The 19,449-nt window shown below is 41.5% G+C and overlaps 1 protein-coding gene across 8 annotated transcripts in view; it reads right to left on the bottom strand.

Moving 5' to 3' along the window:
- Window positions 1-19,449, bottom strand: part of IFT140 (intraflagellar transport 140) — a 91,637-nt gene that overhangs the window by 62,428 nt on the left and 9,760 nt on the right. For all 8 annotated transcript variants that reach the window (XM_079321025.1, XM_079321030.1, XM_079321029.1 and 5 more), the window contains 8 exons: window positions 19,266-19,441; window positions 17,990-18,211; window positions 14,492-14,613; window positions 13,699-13,841; window positions 9,329-9,504; window positions 4,040-4,131; window positions 2,840-2,946; window positions 1,564-1,700 (listed from right to left, as the gene is read on the bottom strand). In XM_079321025.1, coding sequence (XP_079177151.1) covers window positions 1,564-1,700; window positions 2,840-2,946; window positions 4,040-4,131; window positions 9,329-9,504; window positions 13,699-13,841; window positions 14,492-14,613; window positions 17,990-18,211; window positions 19,266-19,441 — 1,175 coding nt within the window. The remainder of the gene's footprint in view (window positions 1-1,563; window positions 1,701-2,839; window positions 2,947-4,039; window positions 4,132-9,328; window positions 9,505-13,698; window positions 13,842-14,491; window positions 14,614-17,989; window positions 18,212-19,265; window positions 19,442-19,449) is intronic.

Consider the following 19,449-nt stretch of genomic DNA (forward strand, 5'->3'; position numbering starts at 1 on the left):
CAAATGAGTTACTCAAGAATTATTCTTCTCTTTACACCCTTTCCTCTCAATGCCCTTGGGCCCCACACTGGTCACCAATTAATGTCCTCGTTTAAAAGACATGTCTGCCAAGGAAGGTGAGAACCTTCCCAGAATGGAAAGGTGGCCCCCTCCCTCCAAATGATTATAACTTCAAAAATACAGGGCTTCCAGGAAAAAATATGGGAAAATGAGTAACAGTTCTTTACCAGAAAAAACATATATGAAATAGAACAAACAAAAAACAACAACAAAAAAACCCCCAACCCAGTGACCAATTTCCCCTTTGGTGTAGTTATGGAAGCTACAGGGGATGTGCTACTTCTGAACAATGCTCCATATCCTGTTATCTGAAAAGGCTTGAATGGGAAAGCTGACACAATCACCTATATTAGCAAACGTATGAGATAATTGTGGCACACATTATTTCCTATACCCTGGACCTTTTGTTACTGAAGCTTGTTAATAAAAAACTTGGCTTCTCCATTTTGACAGCACTTCTGTTTTAACTTTATAAGTAGGACGGTGTTACAGACCCTCACTCTATACCAACACAGAGCAAGCAAATACCATTGCTTTTTAAATACTTTCCACTCTTATGAGAAAACAGAGTAATTGCAAATATAAAATTACTTTCTCTTGAAAGTCACCAGATATATTTGATTTTATTTCCTTATAAAGAATAATGGAGATTGTTCTCACATAAGAAGCACAGAAACAGAATTATGCAAAGTTTACAGAAACACTTAAAAATTGCAAAAACCTTAATAATATACAATATACAACAATCAAAGATGTTGGAGAACCTAAAGCATAAGCTTTGCTTTTTAGCAGAATGCTGGTGGAAAAAAAAGCTGTTCACTAATATAAAACTTAAAATTTAAATTTATGGTTGTTACCCTCAGCATTTCTCTTCTGGGTGTATCAAAATGCTATTAGGCATAGAATGACCGTGTTTAACCTCATTGTGACAAATGAAAATATTACAAATAAATAAAAATGCTCCACCCTGACATTAACAGACAATATGTTAAAATATATAGTATTCCTTGCAGGATAGCACATTTTCCCAAAGATTATTTGTTTGTAAATATATATTTTATTTTTACAACTACTAGTGAGATTAAACTTTACATTGAGAAAGTGACAAACACAAAAAAAAACTTAATAAAATCATGCATTTAGTCATATTTTCTTGTTTTTTAAATAAATTTATGTAAAATTGACATTCCTGTCAATTATTCCTGTCAAAATTATTCCATTTTTTTTTTCCAGAAAATAATTTCAAGGAGCTGAATACAAAGGTTTTGCCAGTGAACCATATGATGAAGAGACTAGCTACAAATGGAGTATTTCTGTCCAGTTCCATTCTAAAAGTTACTTGATTCTTAGGGGTTTTCCTCCTACTTCTGAAGGAGAACCAGCCTCTGCTGAAACACATATCCATATGATAGAGATCATGGTCATCTCTTTCACGAAGATGGTCTATTCATCTAAGGTTTGTGAAGTCCCACTAATATTCAAGGAGGCTCTTTCCTTTCTTACCTTTATCTGAGTGACATTTCCTTCAAGTTCTGTAGATGCCTGGAACTTCCACTTCTCCTTGCCCTCTGAAGCGCATGTGGTCTGATCTTTCTTCCACATTGCTATTTTCCCCTTGCTAGTTCCAGCTGCCAAGATACCTGCCATTCACAAACATTTCAGGTATTTCATCTTGGACTTCATAAAAACAAATCTACGTCACACAATATAACACACAGCAAATTCTGGTTCTTGGGTACTGAGAAACCACTTTCCAGCAGCAGCATTTCTCGCCTCGCTGCAAACCAACATCCTAGTCTTATATGGGAGAATTTTTCTGGAAAAACAATGGGAGAAGTTCCACGTAGCAAGGTACATCTTCTAAGCTAGCATTTTAAAAATGCATCAGACAATCACTTCATTTTAACTTTTCCTTAGAATATAGAACTATTGAATATCCTGAGCTGGAAGAGACCCCAAGGGTCATCCAGTTCAGCTTCTGGCCCTGCACAGGATAGTCCCAGGAATCCCAACATGTGCCTGAGAGTGTTGCCTTGGAGTTATCTGCACTTCCCTAGGGAGCCTGTTCAGCGCCCAACCACCCTCTGAGGGGGAGAAACTTTTTCTGATATCCATTCTAACCCTCTCCTGGCTGGACACAGCTATGGCTGTTTGCTTGGGTCCTGTCACTGCTCACAAAAACCCCCCATTAGGAAGGTGCCCCATGGATGCTTCTCCCAGTCTCCTCCAGGATGAAAAAAACCTGTTCAAAAAGTGACCTCAGCCATTCCTCCTATGACTTGTGTTTATTTTCAAATAGCTAGTTTTGTAGTCACTTTGGACAACCAACCACTGAAAACTACTGCAGCAGACATCAGCTGTGCCTGCGCTAGCTAACAAGGTGGTGCCCCGGAGCAGCTCTGCAGAAAGCATCTGTTGTAAGGACCTGGAAAACACATGATACATGCCACTAAGCTCTATTTTACATTAGCTGCAGTGCAGGCTTGTAGATTGAATGCCCAAAACATGTTGGAGCGCATTAGGTGTACTCCAGGGGTATTTGTGTCAAAGGGAATCCAGTTCTTGTACCATGACCTGACTCCAATGAGTGCAAGTGCAGCTGAGTATTGAATTCCTTCCCTGCACCTTTCCAGGCACATTTCCTACCCAAACTAAAATCTTCAACATCATATACTATCTCAGTCATAAGACAAACATACTGAAATTATTACAGGGCACGGAAGGCTGAAGTTTGATAAGATTTAGGACCAGAGATCACAGTTGCCATGTTATTTCTCACCTTTAGCACTGCAGTAAGACACACAGTTAATACATTCTCCCCCCTCAAAGCCAAATTGCACATCTAGGGAAAGCACATAATTCTCATCTCGATCCAAATCCCAGAACCTAAGACACACAAAACAAGAGTGTTAACAATGCTTTTCTTTCCAGGTGTCTTGCCAAATACAGTCAATAGGATGCTGTACATGGCGTTAGTTTACTATTTCCTCAATACCTAGATAATCTAATTTTTAAAATTAAATTGCCAGCAGCTGCCCCTGAAGTGTGAAGTTCTTAACAGCCTCCTTCCTTTTCCTTTGACTTTTTATCCTCCTATGAAGAAAGAAGTCAGAAGCAAGCACAGCTTTAAAAAAAAAAAAAAAAAAAAAAAAAGTGAGGGCTAGTTACAACTTTCTTCCTCCTAATTATGCTTCCTCCTGTCTATTCCTGAATATAGTCCTTTGAATTCCAGATTTATTTTCTAGAACTAAATATTGCCATTAAACTATTCCTTCTTGATACTTGGTCTTTATTGCATTCTCACAAAACTAACAGAAGATTCTGTCTAATAGTAGTGGACAGAGGCTTAATAAAGGGAAATACTGATATTAATGTAACACTCCACCTTCCCAAAAGGAAGGAAGAACAGGTAGAGCAGGTCACAGTAAAGAAAAGGAAGAAAAGACAGCAAAAAAAGATAAAACTACAGAACACAGTAACATAACAGCATGGCAAAGCAACATACTTTAAATTAATAGGTACAGAAGTAATTGAAATACTTGTCTTATATTACAGCAAAAGAAATGTCCTGAAAAGTAAGCACTTTTGCTGGTTGCTGATGCTACGAGTATTCTAAGGATCACAGTAACATTGGCAAGAACAGCAAAGGGACTATATTTTCATGCAAAACCCCGAATTGGATTAATTTTCAGAAGAAATCAGTAACAGCAGTCAAGGAAGGAACAGAGTAGGTAGCACTGCCTAACAAAATAAAATACCTAGAGAGAAAGTGAGCCACACCAAATTAGTTTTTGTCCTTGAGTAAAAAAAGAAAATAATTTCTCTACTTATTTTGACAAACAAAATTAGGAAATATTGGGAGTTTTTCATTACTGGTAAAAAACCCCTACCAACATTTCAGCAAAACATTCAGTTCATTGCAGATTGTAACTTTTAGGTGGCCCTTCTCAAGGGCAGCCAGAACAACTTTCATTCTTACCTGATGACTGCCTCACCTAGTGCTGTAATAACCAGGCTACGGTCTATTAAAATAATGTCTGCAGAATGACCAGTCTTCCCACTCAACTTCACCTGTTAACCATAAGCAAATAAATACATTTACAGAAGGTAGGAGGAACACTCTGAAGGATACTAAGCATCTGAACTGCACAGTTTGGCTATAAAGTAAAAATATGAAAATAACTAGATCTGTCAATTCAGACAGACATATTCAGACAGTGAATCCAGATGATTCAGACAGTGACCACCACAGAATGCATCAAGACTGTAATGTATAAATTTAATAAAAGAAACCTTGCAGTGGGTTAATTAAGTAGAAAAAAGAGCAGTATTTTACTCTAGAACTTCTAGAATTTAATAAAGATTCCTTTCAAATGTGAAATTCCAGATCTTACTTCTAGTCAAACATAAATAATGACCAATAAGAAGTGGACACTCTTGTAATACACAAGTGTCCAGCCTTTTTCTGTCTTGGATAAAAAGAAAAAAGCATCTTAGGAAAGTGAAGGTTTGGGGTCTACCCACAAGCAGCATTTTGTAATAGCATAAGGCAGGGTGTGATACATTTCCTCTTTTAATTTCTGGATATCTTCAGTCAGTCTTTCCACTGAAGAGACACAGGCCTGTAACAGGGCGAAGATAGCTTCTTCATACATCTGGGGTATGGAAACCAAATAGTTCATATTTTGCTCTCCTTCCTTCCAAGACATCACTCCCAATGAGGTGGCATATGACACCGCCATACTCTGTAGGAATTTCTGCCATGTTTTGCGTACACTAGATGTTGTCTGGATTAGTAGAGAATTGCTTGTTATTTGAAAATATTATTTCCAGCAGAGCTAATTCTCTCAGGTACCAGATATCTTACTCCACAGTGCTCCACTTGTCTCAGTGACCTAAAAGGTCATCTTTCAAAAAAAACCTTTCCCTTCACATTTGACAGGAGTTCCATCCAGAGGCTGAGTTCCTGGTCTTTTCCCAATTCCCTGGTCAATATGTGCATCCCAGGACGTGGATCCCAGTTGCCAAATGTCACTACCATCTAATTTCACACCATGGGCGATAGCTCAGCATTGGAGCACCCATGTCATCAGGGGCTCACCTGACTGGAGGCTGAAATCTTTTTGCATGTCTTGCAGCTCACTCAGGGATAGGGTTCAGGTGATTATCTCTGGCCCTGCCTCTTCCTCCTGTTGTGAGGGTCTTGCTTCCTCTTCATCACTCACTGCTGAATGGATTTGCTCTTGGATTTCTTCTTCTGAATACTGGCAACTGCTCTGAGCACAGGTTGTTCTTGTGGGGAAGCTGCAGTTTCTATGTCCATAGTGCCTGTTGCTCTGCTTTCCTCCTCCTCTGAGGGTGCTGTATAGAAACAAGCAGTGTCCAGTAAATTATAGCCAGGGTCCCGCATGTTCCATAATTTTATACTTCTCTGGAACTGCCACAGGAATTTTCCTTCAAACACTTTATCAGGGCCCTGTAGTTGTTCAGGGGTGAACTTCTGAACCAGGAGTAGAATACTCTTTCCAAAGCTGGCCCATTTTCTTCTATATGCCACACCACTAATGATTATTCATCCTGGGACATGTCTCTGGACAACTTCCCTAAAAATCCCTGTCTTAAATCTTAACAGGGTGTACACTGGACAGAGGAGACACAATAGACATATCAATGAGGGTATGTTTCCCTTAACTCCCAAAGAGAATTCAAAATTCTCAAAAGCTGTTTTAGCAGACCTGAAGGAGGAGAAGAGGATAAAAGGATCAGAAAAATCATCCTTTCCTCTTCCCTCACAGGTTGTGTATGATTATTAACAAATCCTCAGAAGTAGGAGCCAAGGCCAGAACAGAACAACACTGAATACACATCAGAAATGACCCCCGTTGCCTTTGATGTTATCATGCCATAAACTGGTATCACAGGGTACAGCAATCTTGATCCTTCTCCCTGCTTTGAAACAGATCACTGTGGTGGATACACAGTGCATATACAGGAGTATATACAGGGTTAGGCATCACACCCACATGAACAGACCAAGCAACACTGGAACCAGGGAGCTCTCTACCTAAAACACAAATGCTTAGATCAAAGTTCTCAGTCCTCTTGAGCCTTACCTTGGGCACCAATTAAACGTGGTGGTTTAACACCAGCAAAAAATTAAACTCCAAGTACACCGCGGCCCTTCTCTTGCCCCTTACTGTAAGGGAGGGACACAGGCAGAGACTATGGATTGAGGTAATTTACTGAAAGCAAAACACAATGGAATAAGAAGTGCAGTAACAACAGCAATGTCAATTTAAAAAAAATCCAAAACTAGAAGGTGTTTTTAGCCACAGAAGATTAGTTTTATGTGGCTGCTGAGACCAAAACCAAAATGGTAGATGCTCCCCACAGGTTATGTCCATGTAACTTCTTCAGGATCCTGCACACCTTTATAAAGGCAAGAGACTTCCTGCCCCCCCAGGCCAAGACCATAAAAAACAATGGCAAACCAGACCCCCGCCCCCCCCTCCCTCCCCCCCGAAAGCTGGGTTATCTAAGACGGGGCATGTGGACGCTAACCTGAGTCAGGGAAAAAGAGCAGGGTGAATTTTCCCCAAGCTACTCGAAGGAAAAAAGAAAAGAAAGAATTAATAACAAAGCGAGCACCTGCTGTTGTGCACAGGAGAGTACGTGGGAAACGTGATATTTTGGTAAAAGCATGTTTACAAGAGGTGTTGCCTTCCTTGGACCAATGAGCTTGATTCTATCCTTGGTTCTGCGATCCAGTCTATAATAAAAAGTGTCTAATTCTTCAGTAAATTGCTGCTGCTTCTTCTGCCTTCTGAGGAAGCCTGTGTTGCTGTATTCTTTCGCCGCTGTATTCTTTTGCCGCTCCTAGCCCTACAGCGACATTTGGAGGTTCCACCGAGATCGCACTCGAGCGATCACCGAGGTGCATAGCACCGGGATACATCTGGCCCTTGCAGTCTGCCGAAACCGGGACGGATCCTCTGAGGTCTGTCAGAACCAGGGCTACAGCCCGAGCTAAGTTAATTTCGGCCAGAGCTGAACCATGAGCAGACTGCGCAACTCAGAAGGGGACAGCGGAACCTGGGACCAGAACCAGCGCCGTGACGAATGGGCCAGAGTCAGAGCCATGTGGGAAGCCGCAGCCCTCCCTCCCCCCAGGCTACAGTGGGACAGGAGGTCCACTGAATATGTTGGACTGTCTCCTCCCTCGTCGAAGAGAGGTACTGTGTTTTCTGTCCTCCTTAGTTGCCAGGAGGAAAAGAGCTCTCTTTAAACATAGGAAGCCAACCATCTAAGAAACAGGAAACTGTACTCTCAACATGGAGAAATGTTTCGGTAAGCATGGATTGTTCTGGAGTCCTTTGCTCTGTAGCTTCCCGTTGAAATCCACTGAGCCCAGGGACCCCACATGCACCGCGTCCTTCGCCTGGGGAATATGTTCCGTCCATGTACCCTTTCCCGGGAGATTGTATTGAGTCAGTGTGTCCCTCACCAGCGGCGATGGGGTGGCCGGCTGCGGCAGCAGTGCCAATCGCGCCCCCCATTGCCTCAGGGGGTGATCGCTCCCCTGCAGGCGTCTGAATTCAGACTGCCCGCGCGGGGCCGGCCGCCTGCCGACGTCACTGCAGCAGTCGCTCCCACTGCTCTTCTGCTGCTGCCTGCAGGGGCTGCACATGTCCTGCTGCTCCCTATGGACGCCGCCGTCCGGGCGGTGGCGGAGGCTCATGTGGCAGCCGCGGTGGCGGGGCGGCCAGTAGCCATGGTGCACGCCACATTAGCGGCTGCCTATAGAGGGCAGCCCGAAGCAGCCAGGTCCATGGCGGGTGTGAGCCTGCCCACCAGGGCGGGACCACAAGCGCCTTCCTCTGCACCTGTCGAGGAGGGGCTGCAAGCGCCACCCGCTGCAGATAAGAGGGTGGCACCGCCCCCTCCCTTATTGCTGATATCTGAGCTCGGCCCGCCCGCTCTCCTCTGCTCTGGCAGGGGTGGGACTGCCTTCTACTCTACTCCCAGCGTCATCAATCACCTGACAGTGCCACAAGATTCAAATAATCCTGTTATTGTAAATCATTGTAACCTCGTTACAGGCTTCAGATGAGGTATGCCTGCCCCAAGTGAAGGTCTTTGCTGGTTACCTGCAAGGTGTGTTTGCCCTGACCTGCGAGACCAGAAACAGAATGTGGCCAATGCACAACTTTCAAACGCCGAACAACATACCGATCACCAATCACATGATCACTCTACAAGCAGAAAATGAATATTCATCTGTTCGTATTTGAACTGTTTGCTCATGTTTGAACTAATTTGTCAAATTCTTCAATAAATTGTTTCTTCTTCTTCTGCATTCTGAGGAAGTCTGTGTTGCTGTACTGTTTCGGTGCTCCTAGCCTTACAGTGACAGGGTTGCACTGCAGCCCCACTGGGACTGCACTATTGCTTCTACTGCTCCATCACACTGGAGGTTGATCCTAGTGGTTGCTGCCACTCCCCTGCAATTCTGCTGCATTCCTTTTGGCTTGACTTAGCTGGAATGGACTCAGCTGGGCTCCCTTTGGAGGGACTAGGAGCCTCCCTTGTCCCCTGCCCGCAGCCTCCCTACTCATGCTGTCATCCAGCACACATCAGTTGTGCGTTCTGCTACTTTCCTTTCAGCACTGTGTCCCATAGCTGCGTCTCAGAGAAAATGGGAGAGGGTGGATGGCAGGGGCAGAAGACAACTGCAGGGCTGATGCTGACAATCTTCCCATGAAAAAGAACAAGGCAGAATGGTGCCCATTTCTGGTGTTTTCTCCCCAAAACCAGTGATGATATAGGTGGTATAGAATAACTTAGCTGCACCTACATGGTGCTAAGCACTGCCCAGCTCTGCAAAGGACAGCCGTAATTTCCAATCTTTCTCTAATTCACTAAGAAACTGAAAGTAAATGCAAAAGAATTAATATAGGGTCAAAATGAAAAAAAAACTATGAAAAAACAGGAAGACTAGATGAAAAGCATCTTTACAAGTTCAGTAACACATCACTCTTTCCACTTTTACATAAGCTATTTTTGCTTCCTCATCACCATATTATCTGAGAAACAAATAGAGCTGATTCATTTGAAAGCAAAACAGTGATAATCAAAGAACAAAACAAACAAACAAACAAACCCCCCCCCCCAAAAAAAAAGAAACAAAAACCAACCAAAAAAAACAAACAACAAACCAAAACTTATAAAGAATAAATATTGCAACTTCACCCTGTAGTATGACTCTTACCTTCATGAGTTCTTCTGCCTCTCCCTCGGGAGAAACTGCATGTAAGGACAATTGCAGATTCTCTGTTATTACAAGTAAAACATCTCTTTCCTCCAGCAACAGGAGCTTTTGGACCAGACTGTCTGTGGACAATATCTGCCTTGTCTTCCCTTTCTCATTTACATAGTGCACAGAACCTGTAGCACAAATAAACAAAGTACAAATTTTAGTCGACAGCTACAAAAGCCAAACTTGATGCTTTCTACTTCAATACAACATTCCTCAAGTGCTGAAAAGTTAAAAATAACAAAAAAGAAATCTTTAATTTTCTAGCTCGTCTCAGGACAGAATCTACAATAGCTGACCAGAGCAACAGAACCAAGGCATATTTTTCCCCATTTAGAAAATCCAAAGGGGAATACTTCAAATAATTTTAAACTGCAAGTAAACTTTCTGTATGAATGTTAGCTTCTAAAATCTTCAGTCTTAGAAAAAAAATCTGTGAAAGAATGGCAGCTAAGAATTGGTTCAATTTACAGCAGAGCTTCAATGACAGAAAACTATGGACCTGAAGTTCTTCATTTTTAGAAAGCACTGCACCACACACCAAATCAGTTTTAATCCATAATTTGACTGGCAAATGGGACAGTGTTTTTCTAAAAATATTGACAACAGCAACTAGTGCACCTATCAACATTTTAAAAGCCATTAAAATGTCATGAAGCTGTACTACTCTATAAATCATAGAATCACAGAATCATTAAGGTTGGAAAAGGCCTCCAAAATCATCAAGTGCAACCTTTGATCAAGTACCACCACACCCACTAAACCATATAATGAAGTGCCACATCTAGTCATTTTTTAACACCTCCTGGGATGATGACTCTGCCACTGCCCTGGGCAACCCATTCCAATGTTTAACAACCCTTTATGTGAAGAAATTCCTCCTGATATCCAGTATGCCCTCCCCTGGCACAACTTGAGGCTGTTTCCCCTTGTCCTGTTCCTTGTTTCCTGGGAGGAGAGCCCAAACCCCCCCAGCTGCCCCCCCCCCCCCCCCCCCCCCCCGTCAGGGAGTTGTGCAGAGCCAGAAGGTTCCCCATGAACCTTCTTTTCTCCAGGCTGAGCCTCTCCAGCTCTCTCAGCTCTCCTCATCAGACTTGCCCTCTCGAGCCTTCCCCAGCTCTCTTCCCTTCTCTGAACACACTCCAGCCCCTTAAGGTGTTTCTTGTCATGAGGGGCCAGAATCAAGGTGCCTCAGCAGCATCCAGCAGAGGGGATGGTCTCTGTGCTGGGCCTGTGGCCACTCTATGGCTGATCCAGGCCCGGTAACATTGACCTTCTTGCCCACTTGGGCACACCTGGGCTCAGGTTCAGCTGCTGTCACCAGCACCCCCACAGCCATTCCTGCTGGGCACTTTCCAGCCACTCTTCCCCAAGCCTGAAGCACTCCATGGGGCTGTTGCCACACAAGTGCAGCACATGGCATTTTGCCCTCATTGAATCTCATACAATTGACCTTGGTCCATGGCATGCACAGGTTTAGGCAATGAAACCCCCTACAAGCAGTACAGTTCTTTGCAGGTGATATTACAAAAATCACCCAAACCAATGTCATCAAAATCTGACAGATCTCAAGCCACATCTACATAGCTTCTTAGCAAATCACAGTACTTTATAAGGGTGACATTTTACACCACTGCAAATCAAAAAATTTTATAAATTCAATAGCATCTTCCACCAAAAGCTTAAGAAGAAAACACAAGTGTGTAAGAATGAACAGGATCCACACTAAAATGTTGTGCCTAAGAGATACGATTTGATTAAAACTAACATTTAAATTTCCAAAACTCTTGCAAATATATTACCATCCCCTACATTGCAGCTATACAAAAAAAATCCTGTCCTATTGCTTTATTTTATCCCTGAAATAAAGCCCTTCAGTTTGAGTTTGAAGGGACTTTCAAAACTAATCTCTTTCTAACCCTCTTGCCATGGGCAGGGACATCTCCCATTAGATCAGGTTGCTCCAAGCCCCGTCAAATCTGGCCTTGCATACTGCCAGGGATCCAGGGGCAGCCACAGCTGCTCTGGGCACCCTGTGCCAGGGCCTGCCCACTTTCTCAGGGAACAATTCCTTCCCAATATCCCATCTAACTCTCCCTCTGACAGTGGGAAGCCATTCCCCCTTGCTCTGTCTCTCCAGGCCCCCCAAAGTCTCTCTCCAGCTCTCCTGGAGGCCCTTTAGGCCCTGGAAGGAGCTCTAAGGTCTCTATGGAGCCTTTTCTTCTTCAGGGGAAGACTCCCAGTTTTCCCAGCCTGGCTCCAGAGCAGAGGGGCCCCAGTCCATGAAGCACCTCCATGGCCTCCTCTGGACTCATTCTAATAGCTCCATGTCATCCCTGTGTTGAGAACCCTAGCGTTGGAGGCAGCTCTGCACATAGGTTCTCATCGGAGTAGGGCAGAGGCGCAAAATGCTCCCCTCCCCTGCTGCCCTTACTATGGCATCAGCCCAGCACACAGGGAGTTTCTTGGTGCCAGCACACATAGATGGGGCATATCCAGCTCTCATTCACCAGCACCCCCAAATCCTTCTCAGAACATTTGGGAGTAACAGCAGATCATTAACTAGATTAAGGATTGAGTCCAAAATACATATGCTCACAAGGAACCCTCAGCATCATTTGACTGACATTTGAGAAATGTGACAAGGAGGTTGTCTTGGGCTGACTTTATGATACTGCATCCCTTATCATCTGCTTTAAGCCCAGACAGGGGTCCTGTAGCTTCAAGCTAGGTCCAGGAGAAGGGGGGAAGCCAGGGGAATTCTTTCAGCAGCTTGTGTTCAAAGACACACTCCCCTGGGTCCTTCTCAGGAGAGAGAAGGAGAGTTAAATTCTTTTGGTTTTAGCTAGCTTCTTTTTGTTAGCAGAGGCAAGAAGTTTTTCCCAGAATCATGGTTTCTTCTTCTGGAATTATTCAGCTTTGCTCGAAAACACCACACCATCACCAGGCACCCCACGCTGTGGCCCAGCAGGAACGCTGCATCCCAGCTCCAGACCTTGGGAGAAGCCAAGCAGGACTCTGAAGTCCACCAGCATTCTTGGCAGCAAGGTTTTAGTATTTAAAATTATTCATTCTTGTTCCCATGCCTGCATGCAGTGCAGTCTGTGTAATAAATAGGTTTTTCACTTTCCTCCAAAAAATCCCTTTCGTTTGATTGGGGAAAGGCATGCCAACACCTGCCTTTTTTCCAGAGGAGACGCTCCCTTCAGGATGTTCCTTCCTAACTTGTCTCGAACCAAGCCAAGGACAGCACCCGCAGGACACAGAGCCTGTCCTAGATGGGGACCACCACAAGAGTGGGTTTGAAGGTAAGGATGGAACGGGCACAGTTTCTCAAATCTTCTCTCCTTGTATCCTTATGAAACACCCCGTATCCATTTTCCATTTAAATGGTACCTTTCTAGTAAAAAGGCTGATACTCACACATTAAAAGAAGGTACAGTCTACTGCTCTACAAACCAACCAGGTAGCTGGCCCATGTCACTCCTGCAAGCTCTACTGGTGCTGGACTGGTGTAAACAAGGGGTGCCAGTTTTGGTAAAACACTGAATCAAATTGTAAGGGAACTGCAGAACCAGCATAAGAGAAATGTTTTCAGAGCAGTTAACACTTGAATCAAGAAGATTACTCAAATCACCTACCAAAAACACCCGTTATGCAACTTCTCACACACATTCTGGCTCCAGTTCAGAGAGAGCAAGTTACAGAGAATATCACAAGAATAATTGGGGTGGGAAGAAAATCAGCTTAGAGCAAACCAGTACCCAGAAGACTAAAAGGGATACAAAAACACAGGGAATAGTAAAAGGCAAGAAGAGGAAAATGCAGTAAAGAAAAAAGAGGGAGAAAAATGACAAAACAGATTCTCACACTTTTTTTTGTTTCATAAGACTGAAGCATCATTTCAAAGCATGAGAAAAAAAATTAAAGGAAAATTCAGGATTTAACAGGTATGTTTTAGCAGAATTTGCCTAGAAGAAAGAACCCACAACATATGCATTATTTTGAAGCTTTGCACAAAAGCTGACTTTATCTACACTTGTGTGTTAGAGATTGTTTTCCTCATACTCACTTCTTCAGGAACCTGACCAACCCAGTCTCTCTGGTGTCCTTATTAATAAGGTCATCCTGAAGATAATAAGATTTCAGTAATTCTATTTGCTTTTTACCAAACATTCCACAACTCCTGAATACTCTACCCTATTGAATATATGAATGTATGCCAGGTTGCAGATATATGCAAACAAGACTATCATGCACTGAGCTACTTTGAAGCTTGAAGGAAACAACTGCCCAGCCAAATGGAAAAGTGGTTTTGCTCTTACCATCTGTCAGAGTGATAAAGAAAGACAGTCCTTCCTGGACTGGCATTTTCAGAGGTGGTCCTGTTCCAGATTTCTTCCAGTTAAACATATCCAAGGCTTTCTCATAACCACTCACAGCTGCTTTTGCCAGCTGTACAAAGTCCCTGCAAAGAGAGATATTTCATTCCAAATTCTTTTCATAACAGAGTAGTTTCAGTCTCAAAGAATGGATGAGTAGTTTAAAAAAGCATACTGTACAAAGAGAATAAAGATGCTTCATACACTGATTGAAAAACTCAAAACCATACAAAACAAATTTTCAATATTAGTTTTCATTTGCATTGTTTCACCTTTTTTTTCCAAAAGGTATCACTAATATAAAAATACAGAGACGTGAAACAGAAAAGCCCAAATAAGGAAAACTCCTTTACTGCAGCTGCTTCCTATTTCTTGCTTGGAAATTAAAGAAATAATAATGTTTAAGAATTGACTTTAATTATTTTTGACAATAATATAATGATAATTGTGTTTCCAGTGTGTTTATGGCTTTCCACAATCAGCAGTATTGCTAATTAGAAGAACTAAGACAGAAGAGTCAACAGCAACATATAGGAGATGTGGAGAAGTTCAGTTGCTGCACAAAGGACACAGAGCCAGCTACCAGAGTGAGACAAGAGCTTGGAAATACAGAGCAGTTAGGCAAAGAACATTTTTTCATATATTTAAAAACAGTTCATTTGTGGGTAAGATTTTTTTGACTGTGGAACCAGACAAAGACCTGGTCTAGCAGAGCTCTGATAGTGCAAATACTCACTCGCCAGGAGCAGGGGGCCGAAAGACACAGTGACACAAGCATTTCCCATACTCCAGCTTAACCAGAGCAGGACCCTGGACTCTGCCCCGATGGTCCATTTTCCACAGAAACAAGACACCATGCTAGAAAAAGACAAGTTAATTCATTACCCGTTGCACACAGATGAGAATCCAGACTCCAGCTACACACTGCACGTAAAAATAAATGTTTTATTGACAGAGAAAACCCTTCCTTTTGTTTAGTTGACACATACAATTACTCCCACTTAAAGCCAAAGAAAATCAGTTATCTTTAACATTATATTATTTTCTTACTTAAAATCAAACTATCTAAAAAAAGCTTGTTGGTCTTATCCATTTTTACTTAAATCACAATTTAATTGCCAGAGCAATTGAATGGAACAGTCTTAGTTATTTTCTGCAAGTAGCAAATGTAAATATTTGTCTCAATAACATCCTTTCCACATTTTTTCTTGTAAGTAGTCTGATAGCTTATCTTTTAGCAATTTAAATAAAAGACAGCAGAGAATATGCATCCCTTAGTAAGGGCATATAAAACTGATGTAGATGAGAATGGGTATATGATTAGACATGTGAAGTCACAGGATGCAGAAAGACTAACGGCTTAATTTCTGGAGCTTTCCTCCTCTTTCAGAGCAGACATTCAAGAACTTACTTTTAGAAAAATAATCTAATAACTAGAATAATCATAGATATTAGATAATAATAATTAATCATAGATAGCTAAAGAAAGGAAGTCTGGTTAGCAAATTAACAGCAGTCAACACAGGCCAGCCCTCAAGCCTAGCACATGTGTTGACATAACTCACACCCTGCAGTGCCAGCCCAGGAGCAACAAACCTCTGCTGACTGGAAAAAATGGAGACAAATTCCAACAAACTGACTTACACTCCATCCTCACAGTTGGTATGATAAGATGATTATTTATTGCTGTTGTTATCCTAGTGCTTATGAAACCAAATGGCATTTGGGAACCTTCCATGTAAGCACTACAGGAAAAAACCCAGCAATGATTTTCAATATCAAGTTCGATCTCATTTCATAATAAAGTGGTATTAGAATTAGCTCTATTTTTATTTATTGTTATCAATGAAGTATCATCCTTCTAGAACTGAAAGACTGGTAGTAGTGGTCACTTATTCTTCACAATTCTAACTAGAAGCCACACATGATTTAGCCAAGGCCTTCCCAGGTAACATTCCCTTCTTTTTTTTTCTTAGATTCAAAGTTCTAACTTCTTTTCAACAGTAAGATGGTAAGATGGCAATAGTTATACCATCCAAAACTGTTTTTAAGTGCAGTGTGTCTTGCAGCTTCAAGAACGCCACTCAGCTGTGCAATGCGACACTGCTTTACTCTTGTCCCAAGAAGACATTTCATAAATAATAAATAAAGGCTGTTCATAAAATGTCTGCTCATTACCTATGAAAATCACAGGATCCTATGAATTTGTTGATTCCTCCTCTCACTCTTCCATCAGCTTTATATGTCACCAAATTCCAAGGATCCCAACTAAAAACACCTGTACCATTTATAAGCAGAAGGAAAAACTTGTAACTTTCTAAAGCTGCTGAGTTTCCTTCTATCTCCTCCTAGATATTCCAGCCTGTATTCAGATAATCTACTTGCAATCTTAATTCTTAGTTTGGAACACATGAGATTGGAAACAAAAAAGGCTCACAACCTCTCCTAAGTGTCACTGGAAAACATGCAGAACTCATCTGTTTTCAAATGATATTTTTAACGTACACAGGACATTGACCTTATCATCTCTCTAAATATCCTTTCCAAATGGAGACATTCTCTGATTCTATCTTGTAACTTCCCAATAACTTTTAAAAACACAAAGCTTTAGTTCCTTGGTATGAAAGCTATTCGCCTTACAAATAGGCTTTCATTAAAGAAAGCACCTAGATCCTTTGAGTGATCAAAACATGGAAATCATCCATGTTATTTTTACTTAAAACAAATTAAGAGCTTCTGATATTCACAGCATCCTATTCCAACTTTATGAAGTTATTCTTGCATTTCAGGATGTATGATGACAGAATTGCAGAATATGCTCAGTTGGAAGTGACTCACACTTCCAACATCACTTCCATCATCAAGTCCAACTCCTGGCCCTGCACAGACACCCCCTGTGCAACAATCCCACCCTGTGCCTTGTCCAAAGAGAGCATTGTCCAAAGACTCCTGGAGCTCAAGCAGCCTTGCAGCTCTAATCATTCCCTGGGGAGCCTTTCCAATGTCCAACCAGCCTCTGGGTGAAACAGAAACCAAATCAGGGTCAAAATATTTATCTTCTTTCTAAATGTTTTCCTCTAATATGAGCAGAGCATGATCCTGGCAGCACTCACCTACTGGAAGTTTCTTAAATATAAGGCCTCATGGGAAAAGTCTTAAAAGTAAACTTATAAACTATTGGAGAATATGTAGGAAATGAAGCATATCTGTGCTGCACCTCAGACCATAGCATAATGACACCAGTTTGAAATCAATTTGAAAATAATTTTGTTCATAAATGTAAGCTCTGTCTACATCAATGTATTGTCTCATTATGATTAAGGCCTCAGCTACACTGAGATGTATCCATCTGTATTCTGCCTGGCCAGAACTTCCTCTTTTCTTATAAAGATGATAAATTCTCTTTTTACTCAATTTTGCATTTCCACATTTTTGTCAAATGCGGCAGCAGAACTTCACAAACAATGAATTAAAATAACTTTTTCCTCAGAATAATTATTCTGACATATAGGTAAGAGCAGAATTTAAATTCTTGGGCAAGCTCAAGTTTGTATCAGGGAAAATACAGAAAAAATACCCCTTTTTTTTCTTTATTGGCTGACTTGGGAACTGGCAAAATCAGAATCTTCTATGAATACTTAATCCTGAATATTCAATAGCTACTTTCACACTTCACTTTATGAAAGGGAAACCAGCTCATAAGAAATAGTGTCACATTTCCCAATACAATCAATTTAAAACAATTTTAAGGTGTTAATAGAACCAGAAAAAGAGAGATTAGCACGAGTTTCCTGTGAGCACTGCTCTGCACTCACTATGGATGAATACGTCGTAGCTGGAATTAGTTTCTCAACATCTAGGCTTTATTTCTGAGTCTGCTATAAAATTTGCCCATGGACAGGAGCAAAAGAATTAAAATTGTTTATACCTCAATTACTCCATCCATGAAATAGCCTTAAACCTCCATCAACACTCAGCACTCACTGAGATTCTACATGCATTTAAAGAAAAATTATAGAACAGCAATCCCTTAATTGTAGAGTAATATTGTAGAAAAAGGTGAAACACTAAGATTTTATTTTATTCCCCAAGTTTTAATTTGTACCTAAGGAAAGAAAATTTCTCTCCCACACAACTCTCCCTTCTCCAGGGATGTCCATTCCGTGATCCTTTCCCATTACAGAGCTTCCAAGTCTGTTTCGCATCAAACCCACATGGCATTTCAGCTACTCACTCCATCCCCAGATGCAAGGCAGGTACCACTTGTATTCCAGCTCAGGACTGTGATTTTGGTGCTGTGATTTGGGGGTACAGTATGCTGCTCCTTGTCTTGTTTGTTCAGTATCAGAACTTCTCCTGTCTCCCATCCTGATGCCAGAATGGATCTGGAAGGGTGCCAGGTAAGTAATGTGACCTCAAAGCTTCTCTCAACATGGGAATCAGGCACATGTTCTCCCTGCAAACAGAAATCAGTGTGAGCTCATTGAAACTCAGCAACCAAACCTTCAGATTAACAGCCCAATCAATATCAAGCTTTCTCTACCATATAAAGTATATAAGAAGGCTTTAAGCACATTTTAAGATAAAAAGAAATTCCAGCTATTGAAAAAGAATAAAGGCCATAGAATAATCTAATGCTTCAACAGCTCTTAAAGGCAGATCCTCCTTTGGGCACAGTTCGCAAGAATATTTCATGCAAATTTAACCTCTCTAAATATTTATTTTTCTATTTGTTAAACTTGGATGACAATTTTTCAGAACACTTTGAAAAGTACACATTATATAGGCTATTGTATTACCAGACTTCTATGTTTCAGTAAGTCTGCTGCTAGATACCTTTTAGTGCTACTTCCCTAAAAATTATATAAGCCAAAGTCTTACACAAGGCTCTCATGTAAAAGTTAGAGTATGCAAAAGAAATATCTGTCTGCAGACAGAAAACCAGTTCAGTCTTAAGGTGGTGGAATGATTTGTTCGATTTTCATTTCTCAGAATGTTCTATTCACTTAAGAGTTAAAAAGCAACGGCAGCATGTGTTCATTTACTTATAAGCCTGAAATTCTCACACTATGAGAAGCAAAAAGCAAATCAGTAACCATCACAAACAAGACCTATAGGCTGTAAACAACAAATTTCAAAGGAAAGATCAATTTAATTTATTAAGATCTTTTTAAAAATACATATAATGAGTGGCTGATGAATCTCTTATGTTTTAGATAGCACAGGACTTCAGGAGGATTAGTAAGCCCGCAAGAATAGATTAAAAACGTGAAGTTTTAACTTAGAACAATGATAAAGGTTGCTGAGAGAAGCTGTGACTTCTCACATATCTCTCACATCTCTGTTTAAGGCCAGGTTGGATGGGGTTTGGAGCAACCTGGTCTATAGAAGGTGTCCCTGCGCATGGCAGGCAGTTGGGTCAAGATGATCTTAAAGGTCCCTTCCAAGCAAAACCATCCTGCAATTCTGTGACTGTATCAAGACCAAATGCAAAGTTGCTGATGTTTCACCTGCTCCAGGTAGATATCCACACAGCCCCCAGCTACTGTGCTGATGGAAGCAACTGCCAGGAGTGGATGAAGCGGGTGCCATGCTATGTGGGAAGGGGAGGCAACAGAATCAGGAGCATCTGTTTGATGATCCACGTACACAGCCATAACAACAGGAGATGCCTCAGACTGCAAACCTATACAA

Source organism: Erithacus rubecula (assembly GCF_903797595.1).
Source record: "Erithacus rubecula genome assembly, chromosome: 17".
Lineage (NCBI taxonomy): Eukaryota > Metazoa > Chordata > Aves > Passeriformes > Muscicapidae > Erithacus > Erithacus rubecula.